At 46.0% G+C, this 25,759-nt stretch overlaps 1 protein-coding gene across 1 annotated transcript in view; it reads left to right on the top strand.

Annotated features, from left to right (window-relative positions):
• The window catches only part of EML6 (EMAP like 6), a gene marked incomplete at its 3' end in the record, with an annotated part of 77,678 nt that overhangs the window by 36,475 nt on the left and 15,444 nt on the right, over nt 1-25,759 (top strand). The window contains exons 8-28 of the mRNA XM_027898215.1: nt 742-943; nt 2,367-2,504; nt 3,067-3,323; nt 4,368-4,580; nt 5,236-5,403; nt 6,297-6,406; nt 8,219-8,337; nt 9,074-9,260; nt 9,745-9,850; nt 11,742-11,835; nt 13,244-13,344; nt 14,599-14,801; nt 15,588-15,699; nt 15,846-15,973; nt 17,266-17,407; nt 18,523-18,675; nt 18,927-19,058; nt 19,879-19,967; nt 20,586-20,762; nt 20,860-21,061; nt 21,261-21,387. Of these exons, the coding sequence (XP_027754016.1) occupies nt 742-943; nt 2,367-2,504; nt 3,067-3,323; nt 4,368-4,580; nt 5,236-5,403; nt 6,297-6,406; nt 8,219-8,337; nt 9,074-9,260; nt 9,745-9,850; nt 11,742-11,835; nt 13,244-13,344; nt 14,599-14,801; nt 15,588-15,699; nt 15,846-15,973; nt 17,266-17,407; nt 18,523-18,675; nt 18,927-19,058; nt 19,879-19,967; nt 20,586-20,762; nt 20,860-21,061; nt 21,261-21,387 (3,160 nt within the window). The remainder of the gene's footprint in view (nt 1-741; nt 944-2,366; nt 2,505-3,066; nt 3,324-4,367; nt 4,581-5,235; nt 5,404-6,296; nt 6,407-8,218; nt 8,338-9,073; nt 9,261-9,744; nt 9,851-11,741; nt 11,836-13,243; nt 13,345-14,598; nt 14,802-15,587; nt 15,700-15,845; nt 15,974-17,265; nt 17,408-18,522; nt 18,676-18,926; nt 19,059-19,878; nt 19,968-20,585; nt 20,763-20,859; nt 21,062-21,260; nt 21,388-25,759) is intronic.

The following is a 25,759-nucleotide window of genomic DNA, read 5'->3' as shown; positions in this document are numbered from 1 at the left end:
TCCCAGGCTTGGCTTTGTACTGAAATGTAGAGGTGTATGAGTACCAAACCCTGATAACAGCTAATCTCTGTGTGCAGGGTGTCCCAGAGGACATTGCCTTTCCCACATCCAAAGGTGTGCTTTGTGTTCTCAAACTTATCCATGCCCGTTTTCCATTGATTGTCTGGATTCCATCCCTGGTGTGCTCACTGGTGTGTATCAAGGATGGGAGTCACAACTTCTGGATGAATGTAGCTAGGTCACACGGTGACATTAGCAGAATTAAAAGCTGCTGGAGATGGACAAGAAATTAAATTAAGATGAATTTGACCTTCTCGGGAGATGAGAATATTTTATTTATGCGGCCAGTCAGTAATTGTATTAAATATTTGGTTCCAAAAATGTTTAAATGATGGTGTGGCTGACCTTAAGTACGTGACAGATGGATTTTTTTTAATCATTCCCATCTCACAGCATCTAGGCCCATTCCCCAAACTCGAGTTTTCATGTCCTGGAACAGAAAACACAAGCACTGCAAGCAGCTGGCCAGCCAATGCCAACAAATGGCTCAGCCTGCTGGTGGTTACTGAAATTCCAGCTCCAGAGTCAGGGGCAGATTTGTGGAGTGAGATCAAGCTCTCTGAAAGTTACCCAAAGCAAAATTGTCTCGGTTTGGAGGTTGGGAGGGCGGCTGTTTTGTTTGTTTGCAATAATCCCTTGTGACCGAGGTGGATAGGTGTAAGCACAGCCGTGTCCCGGCAGGTCTGTCCATCCGCAGCGTGTGCTGGAAGGCTGACAGGCTGCTGGCAGGCACTCAGGACAGCGAGATCTTCGAGGTGCTGGTGAGAGAGAGAGACAAGCCCATGCTGATCATGCAGGGGCACTGTGAGGGGGAGCTCTGGGCCCTGGCAGTGCACCCCAAGAAGCCCTTGGCAGTCACGGGCAGCGATGACCGATCCGTACGGTAAGGATGGAGTTCTTTATTTCTTATCATTCGTGTGCACAGTCGTTTGTAGTTTATTTATTTTCTGACCTTCTATTCAGAAAAAAATTTTTCCCCTATATTTTTCTTAGCACCTTTGCTTATTCTCTTCAACCTTCATATTTGGGCTCCACACATCATGTAAAAATAATCAGAATTTGTGTTCAAAACATGCTGAGTGTCTGAAGTGCATGACTGGTCCCCTGTGCCTGGGTGTGTGCCCAGTGTCACAGCCAGGCCCAAGTGCAGCCTGGCAGGGCGCAGGCCCGTTCTGAGGGAGCAGCAGCCAAGCTGGGATTAGGATTGCACTGCCCTCGAGCCCATAAGCCACCCTAAGACTGGATTTCTTGTCTTGGCTCATCTCGTGGTGAGCAGAGGGATCCAGCCCTGGCCTGGAGCTGCAGAAGGCGCTGCTGACTCAGAGCAGGCCTGACCCAGCTCCTGCCCCTCCAGGAAGCACTGCAGGATCTCTGTGCACATCAGACCTTGATTAGTGCTGCTCTTACAGCTCTGATCACTGGGGTAGCAGTTATGATACCCCTGGTGCCTTTGGACATTGCCATTCCCTAAATGGGCAGGGATTTTCCTGCCCTTTGAGCTGTTCAGCCACTACAGAATGTGGGATTTGGATCCCAGTTCAGGCAGTGAGAGTTTTTTAAATACTGTCTTCACTGAGGAATTCCAGTGAAATATGCAAATAAAAATGTACACAAAAGGATTTTCTTCCAATTTTCTTTTCAATACTAAAATTGCATTGACAGAAGTGTTTCTGTATCTATGTTCACTGGGTAATTTTTCTTAGTATTTGACTATCACATCATTTGGAGAAGAGTGAGTCTATAACATAAATCTAAATTGTTGTAGAAAGTATTCAGTGAGTCAGGTGGTATTCTCATGTCTGAGATGTCCTACAGAGAAAGGGTTTCTGTAGATTTTCCCAGCCCAGATGGGAGAAGGCTCTAGCCAGATACTGGTTTCCAACATTTTAAACTCCCAAAGCAAAGCATACCAAGTAGGGAAGCTGCCTGCTTCCTGTCTGGTACCACAGGAACAGGGGAAAAATACCAGAGTTATTAATGCCATTGACTCAAAGCACCTCACACTTGTCTTGGTGTGACACAGAACGTCCGGCTGCATGTGTACAAAAGGCTCTTCTTTGCTGTCATGAAAGTAAAAAAGCTCCTGTTTGAAATTCCATTAATTCAAAAAACTGTAGTATTTTTTAAAGAACATTGAATTATCCTGCTTGCATTGCCATATATTGCAATTACTCTTCTAGTGTATTGAACAAAGTGATTTCTGTGAAAGCAACAGTTTGGAGGCAGATTTTATCCTGGTGTTTCCTTCAGAATCTTTGCTGTTATCACTGGTTGAGCCCCTGCAGCTTTGCCTTGCTCTGCTGCAGGTTGTGGAGCCTGGCTGACCATGCTCTGATAGCTCGCTGTAACATGGAGGAGGCCGTGAGGAGCGTGTCCTTCAGCCCTGACGGATCCCAGCTCGCTCTGGGAATGAAGGATGGCTCCTTCATCGTCCTCAGAGTGAGGTGAGAGGGGAAAACCACTGGGGAAAGAGGGATACCAGCTGGGAGAACACAGTGTGGAGAGGGGTCTCCTGGATCATACGGGTCACTCCCTGGCAGACACGTTCCAGGCAAAACACAGGGATTCAAAGGCTTTTGGAAGCATTTTCGAGATACATATGAATAGAGTGAAATAGCCAACCCCCAGATGTCAAAACACATAGCCTGCTTTAATTGATACTTGGAAGAGGTTCCCCCTTTTCCTTACCATCACTCCATGTGTTTGTTAAGCATATATTCAATATAATAAAAATACTTGGAACTCCTGGCTGATAGGAGGGAAAATCCTGTGCCAACCCCCCTAATCATCTGCTTTGATGACTGACAAAACTCACACCAATTTAACAGCCTTCCCAACCACTGACCTTTTTCTGAAGAAGTTCATCTCTGCCTCCCAGTGATCTTGGCCGTGCTAATTTGCCTGATGCCCCCTAGAAATCTGTGTTGGGTGGGGAAGGGTTGTCCTGTCAGGGCTGTGCCAGGGTTTCCCAGGTCTCCCGGGTTCCCATGGCCGCGGTGCTCGCAGGGACATGACGGAGGTGGTTCACATCAAGGACAGGAAGGAGGTGATCCACGAGATGAAGTTCTCCCCAGACGGCTCCTACCTGGCCGTGGGCTCCAACGACGGCCCCGTCGACATCTACGCCGTGGCCCAGAGATACAAAAAAATCGGGGAGTGCAACAAATCCTCCAGCTTCATCACCCACCTCGACTGGTCTGTGGACAGCAAATTCCTGCAGACCAACGACGGGGCCGGGGAGAGGCTCTTCTACAAGATGCCCTGTGAGTCTGGGGGGCTCTGGGGTGGATGGCTGGAACTGGGGGGGGATTGGAAGAGAACACCCCAAATCTGAGGTAAATGATGCAGCTGCAAGCAGAGCTGCTGGGCTGGAGCTCACAGAAGGACCTGCTGCTGGTTTTCCAGAGCGGCAGTGACAGGACAAACCCACCCTCAGCTCCAAGGAATCGCTGTCAGTGCATTTGCTGCTGCAGCAGCTCTGTGGTCTGACATGGGAGCTGTGAGAGGTTGGCTCACTTTTGGGGAACCCCCAAAGCACCTCTGTCCCTCTTGTGCTCCCTTCAGGTGATGGACTAGTCCTGTGTTAGTGATTAGAATGTTTTTAGGAGTGTAATAATTAAAAACAGGAGAACTGTTTGAGTTCTCAGTGTCACAGCTTGTTGGTAGAAACAATGCTGATAAATAATGGATTTATTCTTACTCTTACTTAAGAATGCTTTCTGATATTTAGAAGAAACTGTTGCAGAACAGAGAAGAGCTTTAGGAATAAGATTTGGGCTAATTTGGCAACCTTCAGTCAACTATAAAACAGCCTCTGTAAATGAAAAGTACCATGGAATGACTGACTGACCAAAAACTCAGATTTCAGGGGCTCGAGATGATCAGGGCAGCAGATTCCTACAAACACATGTGGCATGATTAAAAAATTAATCTGTTATTAATCTTCTAGCACTTGGAAGTGTCCTAGGGAGTCGTGTTACGTATGTGTACGTTCTACTGAAGACATTTCTTTGTTAGAAGTGATGTGGAATTATTAAGTTTTTCCACTTTTGTAGGTTTTTATCATGCTGATTCCAATTAGCATATAATTCTCAGTAGTATGGTAATTAATTCTGATACAGCTGCATTAGAACTCCTAAGGTTTGTGATGGCCTCAAACACCACAAATGTGAGATTATAGTAATTTAAAGAAGATTGTGAATCTTTTTAATTGAGGTTAAAAATTCCTCCCAGTCAGAATACACAGATAAATTTGGTGAAAAGAAACAGCTTACTGAAAAGCAAATTTCTCACGTGCACATTTTCAGCTGGGAAGCATCTCACCAGCAAAGATGAGATCAAGGGAATCCACTGGGCCTCGTGGACCTGTGTGATGGGATCTGAAGTGAGTGGGATTTGGCCAAAGTACACAAATGTTACAGATGTCAACTCTGTGGATGGCAATTACAGCAGCTCGGTGCTGGTGACTGGAGATGATTTCGGGCTGGTGAAGTTATTCAGATTTCCGTGCCTGAAGAAAGGTAGGACAGTGTTTTGTGTTGCTGACAAATACACTGATATGTTTTGAAGGTAAATATTGCATTTTCTGACGGTGCCTTTTCATTCTTGTCTGTAATTCAAATGAGGTGTGCACCGTGTGTGTTGTTATTAATGGATATGAAGGTGAGACTTGGACCTCTCAGTCTGAGCAATTCCCTGCCCATACAGGGCACGTGCCTGGCTTTAGACCTGTTGAGAAGGTGGCTGTCTCCTCAGGGTTTGCACTGCACCAAGCAGAAAGCCAGCAATCAATAAACCAACCTTTTGGCTTTCTGTCATCTTCAGTGTTTCATTTGACATCACAATTTCAAAATTTCTGTTTATAGGACAAGATGTAACGTGTAGAGCTCACACTGGCAGTCATGGCAACAAAGGGGAAATTAAACCCTGTGTGTTTTTAATTCCTGCCAAGATCTAAGTACTTTCTGAAAACAGAAGATATTGTTCATATAATTTTATGTCACTTATTTTTACATTACAATTACTTTTGTAGCAGAATATCAAATGAGGCATTTGGGTATTGTTTTTCAGTTCTCACAAGTGTCTTTAGACTGTGTTTCCCTTAGAAGCCCAACTTTATTAGTTATGTTAATTCTTTTCTTCTTCCATGCCAGCAGTTCTCTTGTTGTTTTTTAGGAGCTAAATTCAGGAAGTACGTTGGCCACTCAGCACATGTCACCAATGTCCGCTGGTCCCATGATTTCCAGTGGGTGTTGAGCACGGGAGGTGCTGATCACTCTGTTTTCCAGTGGCGCTTTGTTCCAGAAGGGATAACCAATGGCATCCTGGAAGCCTCTCCACAAGGTAAATGTGGGCTCTGCTCAAGTATTTATCACATAAAATCAGCACAGAATGCAGCACTGTGGAAAAGCTTTTACTGAATCAGCAGAAAATATTTTGGTTGTAATGCTCTGGAGTTACAGATGCTCAGGATGTTTGGGCACTGGATTTTCAAAGACAATCGTTGATTTGAGGCAAGGGACGTTAAAAACTGCTGCAGTTTAAAAGCACAAAGTATTGTGTGTGTAGGATACACAAGCAGTATTCATCAAAGTATGGAAAAGAGGACATTTAAAGGGACCAGATAATTAAATTTTCAAGCTTAGCCATGTAACTTGCATTCAAAACTCTGGCTACCTGTGTTGAATCATCTCATTTGATTTTGCAGTGCAATCTCACATATTTATGTGGTAGCTGTACTTTAGATTTTTTCTTGTTGTATTCCTGATACTTATAAACTCCCAAAGCCATATGAACTACACAGTGAGAGTTGCTAAAATCCGGATTCCCTGCAGCAAAAAGGCGAAGTTGCACCCCATAAATGCACAGTTTGGTAAAATACCCTGTTACAGCAGTTACTCCAAACACAAGGAGTGATCACTGCGAGCTTTTGATTGCCATTTCTGTGTGATTGCACTCCAAAGCCTGTTAATAAAGCAGAATTGTCTCACACTGGAGCTCTACCAGTGACTGCTCCGTGACTGTGCTCCCCTCTGCCTCCTTCCTGCCCCAGGCAGGGAAAAGGAGAGACAGGGATGAGAGCCGGCACTTCCAGGCAGCCCCTGGGATTTTAAGGAGCTGCCTCAGCCCCCAAAGCTCCTGAGTGGTGCTTAGCCCAGCGTGTAGGTGCTATCCAAACACCTCAGCCCGTTTCCTTGGCATTCCATGTGTTCAGTGTGGCGCTTTTGGTTTTGAAGCAGAGGGTGGTGTGGATTCCTACAGCGAGGAGTCAGACTCGGATTTATCCGACGTGCCAGAGCTGGATTCCGACATCGAGCAGGAGGCTCAGATCAACTACGATCGCCAGGTGGGTGTGAGGGAACACGCTCTGCACTCACCTGGCACTTGTACTGACTGTTCACCAGAGTTTATTGCTGAGTCATCAGTGTGGGTGGTGCTCAGCAGGTTGTGCAGCCGATATACATAAACCCAGAGCTCGCTTCAGCTGGGGGGAGAATTTCAAAGGCTTTGGAGAGAAAATTGCAAAGGGTTTGGGGAGTTGGAACTAGGTGATCTTTAAGGCCCCTTCCAACCCAAACCATTCTGTGACTTTGGCCTCTCTTTACAATTCACTGGAACCTGAGTTTGGGGAGCTGTTGTTGTAAATCAGACATCCCCTGTCACCTTGAGCTGCAATGGTGAAGGGTCAGGAATTCCTCAGAGCAGGACTGGGGCCTTGTACGAAGTGCAGGAAATGCAAACTAAGCTTGGTTCAGGTTGGTTTGAGGGATTGAGTGGCTGACACGGGGCTACTCTCTAGAATATGGAAAATTCACCCATAATATGCTGTGCTTTAGCCAAAGGCACCCTTTGTCTTGTCACCTCCCTTTCTGGGTCCTGCAATAAATTACACAGGCCCTCCTGCCAACTGCTTCTTTTGCCTCTTTATTACAGAGATCGATCACATTTGGCAAATGAAACAGAGGCTTTTGTCACAGCTTCTCCTTCCCCTCTCCTTTACTCCCAAGTCTCATGCAGTGCTTGTCCCATCCTCCTCCTCCCCTCCTCCTCCTCCTGCTTTTTCCATCTGTATTCAAATCAAACGGCGTCCTCCTCCACGCTGTCTGTGTGTCAAGAAGGACGTCTGGGTTTTCAAACTAAAAGTGAAGAGACAGTTGTAGGCAGTTAAACAGCAATGTTCCAGGCAGGTTAATGCATGGAGAAACCAGAAGCAACTTAAAATAGCATCTCATATAGGAAGTGTGAGACAGCCCCGAGCAGAAGCTGCACTTGGCATTTTGGTGAAGGAAATAATTGACGTGGAAACGAGCCCATTAATCTTATGTTGGGAATTGGGGTTTGGGTTGGGTGTCTTTAATGTTGTGGCTGAAGCACCTGTTTTGTGTTGCACCGAGGAGCAAGAGCAGATGGGTGAGAACATTCCAGACAAAGTACATACCACGTGCTCAGGCTCGGTGTGCCTGCCATTTCAAAAGCTTGGTTTGCTCTGTGAACACCTTTCTTCCAAAAATCCCTTGTTCTGTGTTGGCCCTCAGGTTGATTTCTGTGGGAATGGCAATTTCCTTGTCCATTTGTCCAAGAGACAGAGAAAACAAACAATGAAGCTACATTTCAGTGTTATAATGGATTTTGTTTGGGAACACGGCTCTGGTGATCCTTCAAACATCTTTAGCAGCTCCCCAGAATTTCAGCATTTCTGAAATGTTTCAATGGAAAGTATTTTTTGTCCTTAGGGTATTTATAGAGCTGTAATTGTAATGTGGCATTCTGGAGATGTTGGCAAATCACCGTTTGGTTCCTGTATATGTCACCCCAATCCCTCCAGAGAGTCAATTCTTTCTGCTCAGCTGTGAGCATATGAAGCTCATATGAACTGAAGACACTTGAAGACTTCCAGTCAATGTTTGCATCCCTTTTCACTAACTGACACTGGAATCTTCTAGAAAAAAATGCCCTGCTGCTGTTCTGGGCCCCTCAGGTGATGATGAGGGGAGTTCAGCATCCAGGAGAAGGGTGGGAGCAGTAGTTGGCTCTGTTGTAACTGCTGAACAGCACATCAGCACATACTGAATTTCATACGTGAAACAAAGGGCCTTTCCCTCATATATACAAACAGTTAGAAAAGCAGAGCTGTGCAGTTACCTTGAACTCTCTGCAGGTTTACAAAGAAGACCTACCTCAGCTGAAACAGCAGAGCAAGGAGAAGAACCACGCCGTGCCCTTCCTCAAGCGAGAGCGAGCGCCCGAGGACAGCCTGAAGCTGCAGTTCATCCATGGGTAGGGTGATGGTGGTGATGGGTTCATGGCTGAGGGGGTCACGGTGCTGGGATGCTTTAACAGGTCACAGCAGAGCATTAGCCAAGCGTTTTCTGGTGCTTACCCACAGTAATTTGTTTGTCACTATTACCAGGGGTAGTTTTTAGAATATCAGACGTGCATTTTCTTTTCTCAGCTGTATTTCGGGGCCGGGCTGGACCGGGCTTGGAGCAACCTGGGCTGGTGGGAGGTGTCCCTGCCCATGGCAGGGTTTGGGAGTGGGTGGGCTTTGAGGTCTCTCCAACCCAAACCATTCTGTGATCCCATTTGTTAAGGAGCAAGGGAAGGTTACAATACTGTAGCCATTTGATAAATGATACAGCAGCGTTGCAGTTTGTAACATTACATTTTTGCACTGCCTGTTCTCTACACCTGATGTCTCCTGCAGCAAAGTTAAGTTGTTCGTTGTAGCTGTGACTCGTTAAAATGCTTGATAGATTTCTGCTTGAATCCTGTTCCCTGTAAAGCTTACCTGGACACAATCCTATGTGCTTTTGTGAAACCAGTGCTAATTTAGGAGTTAGGTGCAGAATAAACTCTGAGAAGCCTCAAGAATGGAATGGTCTGTGGGGAACAGTGTGTGGTGGTTTTTGAGCTGAAGTTGACCCCGTAGGACTCCTGTGCTGTCAACGCACAAACAATTTACAGAGTTTGTTCCCCGAATGAGCAGGGTTTAATTGCTGTGTGCTGGCTGCAGTTACAGGGGCTATGACTGCAGGAACAACCTGTTCTACACGCAGACAGGGGAGGTGGTTTATCACATCGCCGCCGTGGCCGTCGTGTACAACCGGCAGCAGCACTCGCAGAGGCTCTACCTGGGCCACGACGACGACATCCTCAGCCTCAGCATCCACCCCGTCAAGGACTACGTGGCCACGGGGCAGGTGGGGCCTACAGCTACAGAAATAATGCATTTACAATTAGGAAAAATGTTTGCTTCTCTGTTTCTTTAAGTCTGGTGTTTCCTCCTGTGTGTGTTTGCTGTATCCCTGCCGAGCCGAAGATGGTCTGTGCCTGAGTGGGGTTTGCACTTTCATTAGAGTCACTCACAGCATTTTCGTCCTGTAGTAGCTTTCTAAAGCTCACAGAAAAGCTGTTCTGTGTTGGACACCACTGATATCTGGTACTGAATAGGATATCTTCAGTGTGCTCATATACATTCATACATCAGGATCATTTGTCCCGTGAATGTGATGCTGAATAATGTCATTTTAGAGACCATCCACTGATATTTCTCTGAAAGAGAAAATAGATCTTGAAAAAGATAGAACAGAGCAAGTGGGAAAGTGGTTACCTCAGGAGTGCTTTAAGGTATGATAGTGCTCCTTACCTGTGTGGGCAGATGTTCCAATGAACCCTCTGATTTAGGTTGGAAGGGATGCTGCTATCCATGTTTGGGACACCCAGACACTGAAATGTTTGTCCCTGCTCAAAGGCCAGCACCAGAGAGGAGTGTGTGCACTGGATTTCTCAGGTGAGCCACAACCCACATTTATCTAAATGATGAATTAAAAAGCAACCCTTGAGATAAAATGTTAATTCGAATAGCTGTAAAATTACATCCAGCACCAGCTTCACATGGAAGTTACTGTCTGATTGGATAAAAATAGTGTGGGTGGTAAAGTCAGTCTGTCAATAATTGATTTTGATGGTGTCTAATAGATAATACCGAGTTTTCAGCTGGAATTCTGGTGACTATCTACACAGTGGTGTAAGAATTTAAAAGCAGGCAGGATGGTGACTCAAAGTGTATCAACAAGTTGGAAATATCTCTGGGCTCATACAGCTCTTCACATTTGCTAACAATTCCCACATTTTTCAGTGGGTTTACAGAAGAATTAAATGCGACAAACAGAAATATGAAAACTCTTTTAAAATGTGGTGAGCACTCCACTTGCAGTGTTGCTTTAGGAGCTGAGCCCAAGAGTAATGCACAAAGTGCATTCCTGGCTGGCTCTGCTTTGTGTTCTTGGCACAGACAGGGGGGACAGTTGTGCAGATATGCAGCTGTCTGTGGGCTCAGGGGGCTGCCCTGCTCTTCTGCAGGGGGTTTTCATCGTCTTAATAGCAGATATTTCGAGATTAGATCCAAGTCACACTCCTTGAAACTTCAAGAACGCAGCCCAAGCTGCCCCCTTGTCTGGCTGTGGCTGCAGTGGCAGCTGACTCTGTGCCCCCCTCTCGCTGCCCTCTGCCCTTCTAAACACCTGCCAGGGGCCAGTGCTGAGGGCAGGGCACGGCCCCTCCTGTGCCACCCTCCTGGGGCAGGGACGTTCCAAGGGAACGTCATTCCTGCAGCGTTTGGCTGTGCCCTCTGGTGGCTGATTCAGCCTCCACGCCCGGGATGTTGATGGGGTGCACAGTCCAGATTAATGCATAAACCTCCCGCTCCAGTGAAAAAATGTTTCAGTTGTTGTGCTGTTTGGGTTTGCTTTTGTAATAAGCTCAGTTTTGGTTTCCTGCCCTGTTTTTCTACTTCATCCCTTCCTGCCTGCTTCACTGCTTCCATCTGGGCTTGTTTCATTCAACTGTGAGTTCTTTTCCTCGTTCTGAAATTCCCCTTCTCCTTCTTGGCTTCTGTGAGAAGCACCATTCCCAAATCAGTGCTCTCCTTCAGCCTTGGAGCCTCTGCCCAGCTCTGCTCCCTCCAGCTTTAACTTTTCCTCTTTAACTTTCCTTTCAATTAATTTATTAATTTAATAACTAAGGAAATAATCAGCTGCTGCTGCGTCCTGTAAAGCTCACTTGTCATGTACTGCAACAATTTTTTAATTTGCCAGACTTTCAGGACAGAAGTTTGTCTCTAAAAGTTTGTTAGCAATGGTGGGATTTATTGTTATTTCATGCCTGGGTACTGTTGAATTATGTATTTTTCTTCCCCTCGTTATCAGTAGTGCTGTGTCTTCCCTGCAGTGAAAGAGAAGAGCCAGCAGTTATTTTTAGCCTTCAGATTTTCTATCGTATTTATAGTTTCATCACATTGCCTATGAAAATTTAACCACTCATTTCATACTCTAATAATTCTTTTCACTATTTCGAGCAAAAGAAAAGAGGCATCATCTGATTAGAAATATTTCCTTTAAATGTCACGTGAATTTAGAGTACTTGGGCTTTATGAACTTGACTGTCATTGTCTTGTTTGATCCTTCCTACCTCCCTTGTGCTGACACAAGGAATGGTTTGTATCTGCTTTTGGGAAGGATCAGTGGTTTCCTAAGGAATGTGTCAGGGAATCTGAACTGCAGTTCTGGGGGTTTTGCTTTATAATACATCACCAGAAATTGAGTTTGCAGAGTCATTGTGTTCATTGCCTGCTCCGTTCCCAGAGCCCCAGCACCTTTAACACAAGTGTTGCTTCTGTGCAGCTGATGGGAAGTGTTTGGCCTCTGTTGGGCTGGATGACAATCATGCCATTGTGTTCTGGGATTGGAAGAAAGGGGAAAAGCTGGCAACAACCAGGTGAGAACACACGGGGTGTAAATGTCCCCTCTGCTTCCGTTCTCCTGAGTGGCATCATCGACATCTTTCCTGTAAGCAAAGGAATAAACCACAACTCCCTCTGAGAACAGAATGGTCCTGCAGAGCAACACCCCAGTTAAAAACTCTTGGGATCTGCAGCTCCCCGTTTGGAAATCCTGGGAAGCAGTTCTGTCAGGAGTTCCCTGGCCTTCCTGTTAGGATAGCCATGTTGGTATGGAGCTCATTTAAGGACTTGTAAGTGAAGTTATGTTTTATAATATGTTATATTTTCTCCCAGTTTTATGTCCTGACTCGGGGCAGAGGTCATCATCGGATGACGTGCTGGGTTCCACCAGTGTACACAACCAGATCACTTCTCTAAAAACAAAAAGCATTGCCTCTGACAGAGATTTTTCAAGGACTGCTGATCCTGCCTTTCCTCTGAGTCAGCTCGTCCTGAGCTGTTTGCTCTTTGCAGTTGCTCACTGAAAGCTCAGCCAGTGACCCCGCAGCGAAGAATCATTTGCAATTCCTTGGAAGGACCAGCGTTGGGAAGAGAATTGGATTAAAGCTCGCATGTTTGCTTTTTTGATTCTCAAATATTGAATTGTTTGAGAACCTGGTGTCTGTCTTACCCTTGCACAAAGCAAAGGTCCCTGGGAGGTAAGAGGCCAGAACTGAGCAGAATTCCTGTAAGGAATTCTGCTCAGTTCTGGCCTCTTACCTCCTAGGGAGGAAGTTTTTGAATTCCTGTAAGGAATTCAATTCAATTCCTGTAAGGAATTCTGGGTGCACCAAATGGACCTACTGGTATTGCTAAACTGCTGGTTGGGAAACAGGCAGAGAACTCACAAAGAGCAGGAAAAATTAATTTATAAATATATACCTCAACAAGCATGACTTTCAGTACCGGAGAACCAAACCTAAAGGTGTCTGTGCTGCTGAATGGACTATTTCCTAAATTATAATTTTATAATATGTTCTTTTATTTTTCAGCTTGAAACACGGTAGATTAAACACTCCCTCGTTTTTCTTGTCAGAGTATTTTTTTTCATATTTATTAGTTGAGTTCTCATCCATTTGAATATTTATGTTGACCTTTAAAGCCTTCTCCTAATTGCCTTGCCCTTTGTTTCCTGCTTCTTCATTATGACTGGAACGAACTGAAATCCAGTGGGAGACAGTTTTTATTCCCCACGTTTCTGGACTCCAATTCCCCTGTGGTTTGTGGTCAAATTCATCCTGCCACCTCTGTGGGGCAACATTGCAGGGCTAAACCCTTACAGATTACAAATACGGCTCTGTGCTTTTTGTTGGGTGGGGAAATGATTTACGCTAATGATTTAATTAGTTGGAAATGTTAAGTCATCCCTTGCCATGTTTTTTCTAATTTTTCTCTTTATTGCAGGGGCCATAAAGATAAAATCTTTGTAGTGAAGTGTAATCCACATCATGTCGACAAACTGGTCACTGTTGGGATGAAGCACATCAAGTTTTGGCAGCAAACAGGTACTGCTTTGGGTATTTTATGGATAGTTTATCTAGGAAGGTGTATATTTTTAATGCAGGAACACCATGTTCTCAGTTTGACACTTTGTTTGGGAAGCAATTTTCCAGTTACCAGAATCTTGAAGGGGTGAAAAGGATTTCCAGGTAATTGTGTTTAAAGTCTAATGACACTGTTAAGGAATTCTCCTGAGCAAAGCATCCTTGGCTCCCTGAAAACTTGCAGCCCTGTAACTTAGACACATGATGGCCCTCACTGGGAAAACTTGGCAGAGCTTGTATTTTATCCAGGAGGCTAAAAATCATGATATGGTATCACAAGAATCAAGATATCAAGGTAATATATTCCTTGTACAACACAAGAGTTTTCTGAATAATGTAAAATGAAAATATGTTTTCCAGTATCTAACACCAGGATAAGATTCTGCAAACAACTAAGGGAAATATTCAGGCTGTTCTGTCAGAGTGAGCAAGGCCACAGGGTTGGGTTCTGATTGAGGGTATTTTTAATTCAGGGCTGGATGTTTCATTCTTCATTAGGAGTTTTTCACACTTTTCATTGTGCACACGTGACACAAGTACCTGGTGTAAAGATCTCGGGGAGCATCTTCTGTGTGTCAAACTCAGCACAGGGGCAGCTGAAAATAGAACTCCAGAATGCTCCAAATGAGAGAGTTTCATGAACTCCCCACACCTGTACCGTGCTTCAAGTATTGGAGGGGCTCGGCTGCTCTCCTGTTAAAAATGAACACATTTGGAGTGCAGGTTATTTCTGAGGTAATTAGGTGGACTGGCATTGCTGTGTGCCAGGTCCCATGGCAGGAATGTGCACCAAGCAGGATCTCACTCCAGGAACAGTCTGCCTGCAATCCAAGTGTGTGTTTGGAGTGGAGATTTCTCAGTGCAGTGAGGGCTCGGTCTGGTGTGAGCCGTGAAGGGCACGTGACACCAGGCCCCCACTGCAGAAGGGGTGTTGTGATTGGATGCGTGGTTTTGGCAAAAAATGTTCTGCTGGCCCTTGTATTAGTTCTTTTTGTGTCGTTCCTCCCCAGATTTATCTCTTGCTTGGAAAGACAATCTGAAAACGAGTCTGTGCTGCTGCAGAGCTGTCGTTACTGGGCTGACTCTGACTGTGCTTTTGCCATGTGATTTCAGTGTTTCATTACCTGCTGTGCCTCAGCAGCCCCAGGAGATGATGGGGGGAGATGTTTGTCCTTTACCAACCCAAGCAGAGAGAGCCTTTGGTGTGTGTTGCAGGTGGAGGCTTTACCTCCAAGCGAGGCACGTTCGGCACTGCTGGGAAGTTGGAAACGATGATGAGCGTGTCCTACGGGAGAATAGAGGAGCTGGTTTTCTCTGGAGCTGCCACTGGAGACATTTACATCTGGAAGGAGACCCTGCTGCTGAGGACAGTGAAAGCCCACGATGGGCCTGTGTTTGCCATGCATGCACTGGACAAGGTATGTGCTATATCCCTTCAGTTGCATCAGGACATCTTCCAAAGAAACGATGGCAGAATGTCCTGTTGGCATCACACAGATGAGTTCAGGACCAGGTTTTGCCACTGGCAATTTGCAGGTGTTGCAAAGGGAATATCCCTTCTGAGATTATAGTTCCCACTGTAGAAGTACAGCATGAGGAAAATGTTAGCTATTAACATTTCTGTACATCAAGGTCAATTAATGTCCCTGTGGCTCAATCCTTTCTGGCCCTAATTGATTGTTCCTAGCTTTTCCATCAATTTTTCCCTTTGATCTTAGCACTGAACATCCTCCTCACTTACTCTTTTGTTGGTTAGTTATTTGTGCTGTTTTACATTCGCTTGGCACAGACAACCTGCCGAGGGAGTTAATCAAAGAATTGGTCCCTACTGCATTATTAGAGCTCAGGCTGAGGCATCTGTCAAGTCCCTGGAATTGGGAATAACTTGAGAACCAATTATTCCAGCTACTACCTCTTCTAAGGATAAACCTCATATTTTTCCATGGTTTATCGAACATCAAGGTCCAGCATTACTGCATACAACAGCATGTACTCTGTGTGCCTTTAAATCTTTATAACCTAGAAGAGCAGCTCGAAATCTTGCCCCCTTGTATTTTTTTCCCCTCCTAGGTACAGACTCCAATATTTTTCGTTTCACACATAAATAAAATGCAGGGGAGACTTTCCTCTGCCTTTGGCCATGTTTTTAATCTCACCACATGAGTGCTGACATTTGTGTGTGCTTTCCCTCTGTGACTGCACAGGGCTTTGTGACTGGTGGAAAGGACGGGATCGTGGCCCTGTGGGATGATATGTTTGAGAGGTGTCTGAAGACATACGCCATCAAAAGGGCAGCACTGTCTGCCAGTTCCAAAGGTACGGTTTGGTCAGTGTGCTTTGAGGAGGGTTTGATCAGCACCTCATCTGCCACACAGATGTAACTGTGGATAAACTGTAGATGATGCGAGGCTCTCTTTGATTTCCCTGTAAACACATGACAGGAATGTCTTTGCATTGTTCAGGGTTACTTTTGGAGGACAACCCCTCGATCCGAGCCATCAGCCTGGGCCACGGGCACATCCTGGTGGGAACGAAGAATGGAGAGATCCTGGAAATTGATAAAAGTGGGCCCATGACTCTGCTTGTGCAGGTACTGTGGGGATCTCCCATCTCAAACTGTTTCCTGGGGAAATACAACACGTGGTGACATTCATTTTCTGTCTGTTTTCATTAACCCCCTTGGCCACCATTCCTTTCCTTGCTCAGGCTGAAGTTGGTGCTTTCTTGTGTAAATGACTGAGATTCACTGTGGATTATGGAATTCTGAAGGTGAAAACAGCAGTCCCTGGAGTTCAAAGGCTGTTGAGGCTCTCTGTGGATTTTTTAGACACATTTAAGTTTAGGACTCAACATAAACATGAGAAATGAAGGGTTCAACTAACACAGTGTATTTTATTTTGACAGTGTGGTTCCATTTATTTCCTTTTACAGTATATTGTGAAGGATCCTGTGAAAAATGGTGGAGTGATGACAGCTTTCTACAGTGACACACAGTTGTCATTGCAGGTGTTGCAAAGCATAAAGGGACTTTTTTTTTTGGAAAAAAATAGTATTTTTCACAGTTTGGTTAAAAATTTTTCATGTATATGTCTGCTGATGTATTTGGTGCTGCTTTGATTCAGTGTCTTTCATAACCTCACTGTCTGTGTGTATAAAATTATATAGAACAGTTACTGAGTTGTAATTTATTGACCTTTTATCTTTTGTTTTCTGTAACTAACGTTGTTTTTTACAAAACCACTGTTTCTTTGGTATTTTCTTAATTAGTTCTGATCACATGAGGTAATCCTTCAGATGTGCCTTGCCTGCATCCTTACTAGCAGAGATGTGTGAAGCTGTATTTTAGAAATGATTGAACTCACTCCCTAATCCAGACTGAGAGCAGTAAGAAATGATTTAACCTTGATGCAGTGCCAGAAGCTGTGTGCAAGCTGAAGGAAATCTGGGAAAAAAAAGCAGGGAGAGTGATTAACAAGTTGGAAAAGTGAGAATGTGGGGAAAGGTTAAAAGAACTAAGTATGTCTGTTTGGGGCAAACAAGCTCTCCAGGGTGTTAGAAATGACATAAACCTTGAAGACAGATTAGCCCGTGTTAGGATTTCAGGGTCCTGGTTGGCACAGAACTATTTCGTGGTCATTTCAAGTGTGGAAAAGAGAATATTGGAAGAATAGGAATGACAACCAAGACCGTGGCAGAGCATCTTGGGTAGCTGTCAGAGAAACAGAGCAGACATTCAGGTCTTCTTGAGCGTGGAAAGCATTGGAGATGAGATGGTAGAAACCTCGCTGCCCGGGACTCGTCAGCTGAGGCAGGGCAGGTATTAGAGCACGTCACACGGCCTCAGATGCATTCCTTTGTCTTGTGTGGCCTGACTTCCCGCAGGGCCACATGGAAGGAGAAGTGTGGGGGCTGGCAGCTCACCCCCTGCTGCCGGTGTGCGCCACGGTGAGCGATGACAAGACGCTGCGCATCTGGGAACTATCAGCGCAGCACCGCATGCTGGCCGTCAGGAAGCTCAAAAAAGGTAACGGGCCCTGGCCATGCCAGGACACGGCCTGGCACAGCTCCCCTGGGCTCCCAGGGCATCACAGCCATCAGCTGGGCAGGGAAAGGGCACGGTCGTTAGGGAGTTGGAAGGGCAGGAAATGAATTGTCTTTGGCATGTGTCAGGTCAGTGAGAAAGCCAGGAAGGAAAAGGACTGTAATCTATCGTAATGAACAGTAGTAAAATAAATGAACTTTAGTCTGTTCTCCTCCAGTTTCAAGGGGAATGAGTTGACCCCAGAATCCTTTTCCTTCCCAGGAATACCCAAGGCCAGCATGTTTGTTGCTGACACCTGAAAAGATTCCTTATAAAGACAAGTGTGCAGTGTCCTGCATGCTGGGCACAGTCAGCCTTCGGTGGCAATATGAGCTTTACATCTTACAACAACTTCCCCGAAAATGAACAGCTTTCCTGCCCTCTCCTCTGTATAAAAGGAGATGAGCTTGTTGAAATGCTGCTTTCTCTGATTTTGTTTCCTCACTGATATCCTTCAGGGAATTTTGTATTGTTCATTTTCAGTGACAGATCCGGAGCACGGGAACTCTCACTGGCTGAGGGAGAACAGGGTCAGATGGTTTGAGGGGTGAGGATGGTTGTAGGAGACAGTAATGGTCAGAAATAATGCTGGGGCAAAAAATAACTGGAGGAAGTGTAGTTTAAATGTGCTCTGCTGAAAGGAACCATTATTAAGTCATATAATAAAGAAGTTTTGGGTGTGGGATCCCTGAAGGATGTGTGGTTACACTGCTCTGAATGAGTTTGAGTTTTCCATCTGGATTTCCTTTCTGTGTGTGTTTTGGGGGTTTATTTTGCTTTAGTTCTATCCCTGGTGTGTTGAGAATGTAGCTGGGAGGGGGTATCTGTACATGAACCATTCCAAGACGAATCCACTCAGCACTGTCAGCTCAGGACCCCCCTGAACAGAGGGCTCATTCCCACGTAACAGAGCATTAATCATAGCCCTCTGTAACGTGTTTGCTTTAATCAACAACAAATCCCCTTAGAACTGCCTGGTTGATGTGGAGGCCTCGCAGTGCTGGTTGCTGTGCCCAGGGCCGGGCTGGGAGGCTGACAGGTGCCCTGTGCCCTGGCAGGGGGCCGCTGCTGTGCCTTCTCTCCTGACGGCAAGGCCCTGGCCGTGGGGCTCAACGACGGCAGCTTCCTGGTGGTGAACGCCGACACCGTGGAGGACATGGTCTCCTTCCACCACAGGAAGGAGATGATCTCCGACATCAAGTTCTCACGAGGTATCACCCTGGGATAAGGTGGGAGGGGGGCGTTTATCCTGGAGTTTGTTCTCTAGGCAGGACTGAGTGTTGCAAAGGGAGACTGACTGGCTTGCTGTGTGCTCCGTGCACTGCACGGGGTTGTGTGCAGCCTGCTAGAATGGACACACCCCTGGCTGCTGCGTCTGTGCACTGCGGCACTGTACATGCAGAACAATAGTAATGAGAAGGTTTAACGGGATTTTAGTAACCTCAGTGTCCCCTCTTTACAGAATCAGGAAAGTACCTGGCTGTGGCCTCCCATGATAACTTTGTAGACATCTACAATGTACTGACCAGCAAAAGGGTTGGCATTTGCAAAGGTGCCTCCAGCTACATCACTCACATCGACTGGGACTCCAGAGGTAACGTGTTTGGCCACAGGTACTACTGGAAATGCCCACGAAATGGGCCATCAGGGACTGTTCCCAGATCAGCTGTAACCACCAGCGCTCGTGCCTTCTGCCCACGGAGCACCATATGGGCCAGTGCAGTTCCAGGTGGTGGTGTCCAGTTCCCTGTCCTTGCTGAGCGCTGCCTGGCAATCACTGGGGCGTGATTGTCACAGAGCCTGATTGTCACAGCTGATTAAGTCCAGCAGGATCATTAATGATCTCATGCTGATAAGCCTTCCCAGAGCTAATGAGATCCCACGCAGGACCACCTGTGTGCCTGGGCCCTGCTGCGCTGTGCTGTGGGATCACTGACAGCACCACCACAGCCTGTATGGGCATGGAAAACTCCCCCCCGGGGCAGATTGGTGTCAGTGGCTGTGCCAGTGGGGCAGTGAAAAGAGACAGGAGCTGACAACGCTTTCTCTTTTGCCAAAGCCATCTTGTAGCATTTTAATGAAAATTATCAGCACGCACATTTATTTTTCCCTTCCATTAGTGTGATGATGAAACACAAGCAGAGTATTTTCTGTCAGCAGAAGCTGGTTTGCTGCACAAGGGTAGCTTTTTAAGGACGTTGGATGGTATTTAAAATATTACTTATTCAGTGAACCAGGAGTAAAGGATCCTTAGCAGACTGATTTTCAGCATCTCTTTTACTTGTGCTATGAATAATTCTCTGGAGGATAATTTTTTAACTTATGCCGAGAAATCTCTTCACTCAATCAAAAGAAAGTACATAATAGTCATAATAATTAATAAGACTCACAATAATCTCTCATTTCACATCCAGGAAAGTTATTGCAAGTCAATTCTGGTGCCAAAGAACAACTGTTTTTTGAAGCACCGAGGGGGAAAAGACACATCATAAGAATTGCTGAGGTACAAATTACATTTACTGGACTTTTTTTTCTTTGAAAGTTAATTTTAAGAATTGTCTTCACATGGTGCTGTTTGTCCTTTTATGATACCATATTTGCAGTGGTTAGAATTAGAATGATTTGCTCATTCCACAGTGTCTTTCCTAGTGTTTGTAAATGGTAGAACGTGCAGGTGTCTGTTTGTATCTCTGAATTTATAGTTGTTTATTTATTAGCAGCCATTTGATATAATCCCCTTTCCCGAAGTCACCTGTTTTGTGTGTAATCAGTTACATCCAGGCTATAAAACCATCCTCAAACAGCCTGAGCGGGCTTTTCCTGATGCTGATTACTTGTGACAAGTAATTCTGCTACAAAATTGCCCCTTGTTTAACACCTCGGAAAACCTTTAGGGAGATTTGTATCCCTGCTCTGTCTGGGAAAGTGGGAACGTTTAAACCTTTTGATGAGGAATCAAAGCACAGTATCTGTATAAATACAGGTGCCTGTAAATGCAAATTGCACAGTGGACAGTTTCTTAAAAGCTAAAAAAAATAAAGGTAATATCAAGCACAGGAAAATATACAGATGGAATTGGTATGTACTGAAATGGCTTCTCTGGGGGCAATTGCGCTTGCAGATAGAGAAGATTGAGTGGGACACGTGGACGTGTGTGCTTGGGCCCACCTGTGAGGGGATCTGGCCCACGCACAGCGATGTCACCGTGGTCAATGCCGCCAGCCTGACCAAGGACAGGACCCTCCTGGCCACCGGAGATGACTTCGGGTTCGTGAAGCTTTTCTCGTACCCGGTGAAGGTAAACAGCGAACACGCTCCTGTGGTGAGGGAGGCAGTGCAGGGAGTCGCTGCTGCCAGGCTGGGCACTGCTGACCGGGGCACCCTCTGTGCCGCAGGGCCAGCACGCCAAGTTCAAGAAGTACGTGGGGCACAGCGCCCAGGTGACCAACGTGCAGTGGCTGCACAACGACTCCGTGCTGCTCACCGTGGGAGGGGCCGACACCGCCCTCATGATCTGGACCAGGGAGTTCCTGGGCATCCAGGAGAGCAAGCTGGTGGATAGTGAGGAGTCAGACACTGATGCAGAAGAAGATGGAGGTAAAAAGTGTTTAATTTAGTCTTCGTTCCACAGAGGCTCTCGCCGGGGTTTAACTTGAAGCGGGCAAGAAGCTTTGCTAAGTTTCAGTGTGAGGAGAGCTCGGCAGGACTCGCTGCCTTCCTTTAGCTGGTGCAGATCTCTCCTCTCTCCCTGTGAAACAAGGGCAGTTTGTTTTATTTTCTGTTTTATTTTTCCAAGGTTATGATAGTGATGTGGCAAGAGAAAAAGCCATTGACTACACCACGAAGATCTACGCAGTGAGCATCCGGGAGATGGAAGGCACAAAGCCCCACCAGCAGCTCAAGGAAGTTTCAGTAGAAGAGAGGTATGTCCCTGTGTGGAAATGAGAAGAAAAATGTTACAGCCCTTTTTTAATCCCAAAGTGTTAACAATAACATGCTGCAGGAGGATTAATGATTTTTTTCATTATGATGTTGAACTGTAACATTTCCTTTTCCCCTTCTTTTAAGAATATCTCCTTCCATTTTCTCTTTTTCTCATATAAAGAATTTGTTCCTCCATTTTCCCAAAAAAAGGCATAGTGTATGCTCTAGTAGATATGAATATTTGAAGTTTGAGTTAAAAAAGGGAAAAAAATATTTTATTCTGACTGAATATTGCTATATTGTTACTACACATGAAATAATGATTGCCGATGGTGCAGGAGTGAAAATCACCCTTCAGTTCCCTGCAAAGCTTCACTTCCCTGGATCCTGGCCACGAGTGTGCCGTGGGGTGGCAGACAGTCCCTCCTGTCCACGTGCTCAGCCCCACTCAGGGAAAATGTGCTCTGTCCACTGGAGCTGGGGGCTCCTGCAGTGCTCCCACACCTCCCCTCTGGAGGAACTGGGCCCCGTGAGATGGGAGACCCCTCCCCTGCACTGGGGTTGCCTCTGACTTCCACAGTAGTCTCTTCATAATGACTACACAAACCCAGCATCTCATATTGCATCCCCAGGGTCTGGACTGAAGAGAGGAAAAAGCAAGGGTTTACCATTCTCTGTATCTTTTCTCTTCTTACTGTCTCTGTGGAATCAAGTTTTCGTACCTCATTCAAAAAACAGGTTAAAAATAGGCCCTTGTAACTTGTCCTCTCCATCTCTTCTGCTCGAGAGTCACAGCTATTGTGCACCTTTTTACATGTCCTTTTTCAATTACAGCTACTTCAGAATGATCACACCTTTGGTGTTGGGAATTCGCTGTTTCGGTACATTTGTCAACAGATCCCATCATTTCCCTGTGTTGCTTCTTAGGCAAAGATGACTTAACTTCTCTTTCTTCATGGCAGTGATATAAATAGCAGGAATTTATAGTGAAGTAATCAGAAGCAGCAACTTTATGGTGAAATGTCAGCAAAGCTGTGGTTCTGAGGGTGTTGTGCTGGGTTTGGGGCGCAGTAGGATGACATTAATGTGTTGGTCCTGCAGTTGTGCAGTGTGTGCACAGCTCCTGCAGGACCCTGGCACTCCCAGTCCTGAGTGCTTCAGGGCGAGCTGACTCCCCTCATAAGACCTATGAATTATGAGGGAAACTTCGTAGCTGTGCCAGATTCCATCTTTTCTGGGAGCACAAAAGGATGTAGCAGCTAGAAAAGGGTTTGTCTGACCACGACAGGCTTCCTGACATCACAAGGCTGGCTTCTCCTTGCACTCCCAAAGATCCAACGCGACAGTCGATCATGGGGGGAAATGGAAAGTCTCCAATTCCTCAGCTGGCACTGCTCAGGGAAATCTGAGCCCTAAATCAGCAGGTCTTGAGGAGTGTGGAAATCCCTGTGCACAGGGCTCAGTGAAATACCAAAGCCCCTTCCCAGAGCTTTAGATTTGCTGCCAAAGGCAGGCTCTCCCAGTCCCTTCAGATCTGGAGAGGGGACCCAAGGGGGTGTATTCCACTCTTGGTCAGGAGGGGATGTGGAAAAACCTGGTAGGTTTGGAGGAGGAAGATTTTCTGGAGGAAAGGTTGCCAACCCTTCCTCTCTATAATTGTTTCATATATCTGTCTGAAGAGGCCAGTGAAAACCACAGAGAAGCCATTTCAGTACATACCAGTACAGAACACGGGGCTGGGCTGTGAGGGGCTCAGGAGTGTCCCCCTTACTGTATTTCCACTGTGGGTCTGAGAAAGGAAAAACGGTGAATTATTCAGAGGTGTGGTGGGAAGAAACTCAGAATTAAACAAGTTTAAATTAGGAAAAGGGGAAAAAAAAGAGATAAAAGCAAGCTTCTGTCTCAAGCAAGAGACAGGAATAGCTGGGGCTGCCACCCCGAGCTGCTCCCTGGGGGCAAGGGCTTGGAGCTCACTGTGTTTGTTTCTTTTAATGGTAATATTTAGCAGGTGAACTGTTGCTGAAGAAGTTATTTGCCTGCTTATATAATGCAAACACGCTTCAAAGGCGCTGTGTGGCACCCAGGAGACAGTTCCATCTGCTTAACCTTTCTGTTTGCTAGAATAAGCTTGCAGGACTCTGTGCTTCTCTAATATCGAGAGAGGTGGATCTGAAAAACTCAAGGTAGAATATCTGTCTAGAAATAGCAACTCACTGCACAGTCCAGGAAGCGTTTGATCTCAGGAGAAGCTCAGATATGACAAACTCGGGACAATTAATAAGGTTTTCCCTTGGAAAAGAAGATGAAAGCCCTCCATGAAATTTGTTTTTGCTGTCTAATTTGAACATAATGGAAATAACCATGATTCTGTGAAATACTTTGGAGGAGCGTAGAAGGTACATGATAGCTTTTATGAAATCCTGGTCTGGTATCCTGGGTATTTTCTGTCTCCATCAGCAGTTACAGCTTTAGGATGGGGACACAGCAGGAGAGATGAGGCTGAGGAGGAGTTCTGACATATCTTGTGGTTGTATGAGTGCATCTGGTGAAGATCATTAATCAATTCTTGTTTCTCTCTCCCCTCCCCAACCTTCTTCTTTCTTCTCCCCCCTCTCCACATCCCCCCGTCCCCTCCTGTGTGCTGTGCCGGTGGTGCAGGCGGGGGGTGTCCCCCCGGGGGGCTGCAGGTGCCGTGCCAAGGGCTGGGCGCTCCCAGGGCGGTGCTCCCGCACCCCGGCACCCCTCGGGCACTGCTGGGACTGGCCCAGACAACCCAGGACAATTGTAAGCCATGCTTGTGTCACGGAGCAGTCGTGCTGTGTTTGGGGAAAGGGCCAGCTTTGGCTGGGACCGTTTCCACCGGCCTAGAGTCGATCTGATAAGGAGTGACCCCAGCTTGGTGCCAGCTGCATTTCTGTTACTAACACAGGAGGCAACGACCTGTTTGCATCTGGCCTTTTACTAACCCCTCACACTTGCCCTGTGTTTGCAGCTTCCATTGAGTTCGATCTGCATGACCCTACGTAAGCTCTTGTAACACACCTGGAGATGGAAACCCCTTTAAAGCAGGTTGACTGTGTAGAAAACAAAAAGCAGCATTAGCATGTTGGTCTGGTTTTCTGTTTTCTGAACATCCTGGCTTGCCTCACTCTCCACGAGTTACCTGGGAGCCTGTTCTCCATCGTGCAGTTTGCAGCATGTGTAATCGTATGTTCTCATGAAGGTAAAAAAAAGGTGGGAAAAGCTGCGTTTTCCCTCTTTGAATCTTATCCTTTTGATTGTTGGTTTCTTTAAAGCAGCATGAGATGAATTATATAAGCTTTCCAAATAGCCCCCACAAGGCTTTGTAAACTGAATTATTAGACATATGGTTACAAAATCGGTTCCTGCACTTTTACACACACACGTCTGTGGGTGCAGTGTAAAAGCTTTGAATTGAATCTGTGTTGTATTTATGTGTAGGTGGGAACTATTCGAAATGTATCTGGAAAAACATGTCTTTGGGGTGGGGAAAATAACTCTGGGCTTATTTCAGCAGAAACCTACTGTTTGAGAATGAGGAGCATCCTTCAGAATATTCACTTTTACTTTCTCAACAGAATTATGTCGAGTTAATGCAACCTAACTATATTTGACAGCCTGCTGGTTTCATCCCAGTTGTCCCCAAGGCTTGAACACGTTGTGACTGGTATTTGTCAGTCCCTGCCAAGCAGTGAACTCAGAGTTGATCTCCCTTCTCCCTCAGCTCAGCTCAAAGCTGGCCCAGAGGTCTTTCTGGTCCGGGTGGCACTTGAGGGGTGTGGAACCAACACTGAGGGGAGCCGACACTGCCGCGAGTTACCAGCATTTCTCTCTCTGCACTGAGGCTGATGTGACATGGTCAGCTTTTCTGAGGGTTACTGTGTAGGCTGTAGCCCAGGACTGATGGAAACAGCCTGTTTCTGATGTTGTGCTGTGCAGAGGGAGGACAGGCCTGTAAAGCAGCCATATACTGTTGGCTGAATGTTTGTACTTACACAATAAGCACAGTTTCAGAACATTTCAGAGTTTATGTAAGGAATAACCAAACAAAGGGAAAAGACTCTGTTCTCTCACACATGATCCCAAACCCTGAGAGAAACCTCAGGAAAGAGAGACACTTCCAGATTCTGCTAAAGCCGGGTGGATTCTGCTGCAGGTAGCACCTGGAGACAGCTCTCCTGAAGTCTCCTTATTTGAGGGATTCAGAAGTTTTTAGCTCAAAGGCAGAAATTCAGGTTGTGCCTAAAGTACCTTACAGCGTGTTCTGGGAAACTGGTTTGGGCAAGCGAGGCTGAGAGAATTCCCAGAGAGCTGTGGGTGTCCAGGTGTGAGGGACGGCAGGTCTGGGGT

Source organism: Empidonax traillii, unplaced genomic scaffold, assembly GCF_003031625.1.
Source record: "Empidonax traillii isolate 1590-97213 ecotype Southwest subspecies unplaced genomic scaffold, ASM303162v1 scaffold584:size400879, whole genome shotgun sequence".
In the NCBI taxonomy this organism is placed as follows: domain Eukaryota; kingdom Metazoa; phylum Chordata; class Aves; order Passeriformes; family Tyrannidae; genus Empidonax; species Empidonax traillii.
The sequence above is the reverse complement of the archived record's forward strand: the minus strand, read 5'-3'. Positions and strand labels throughout refer to the sequence as shown.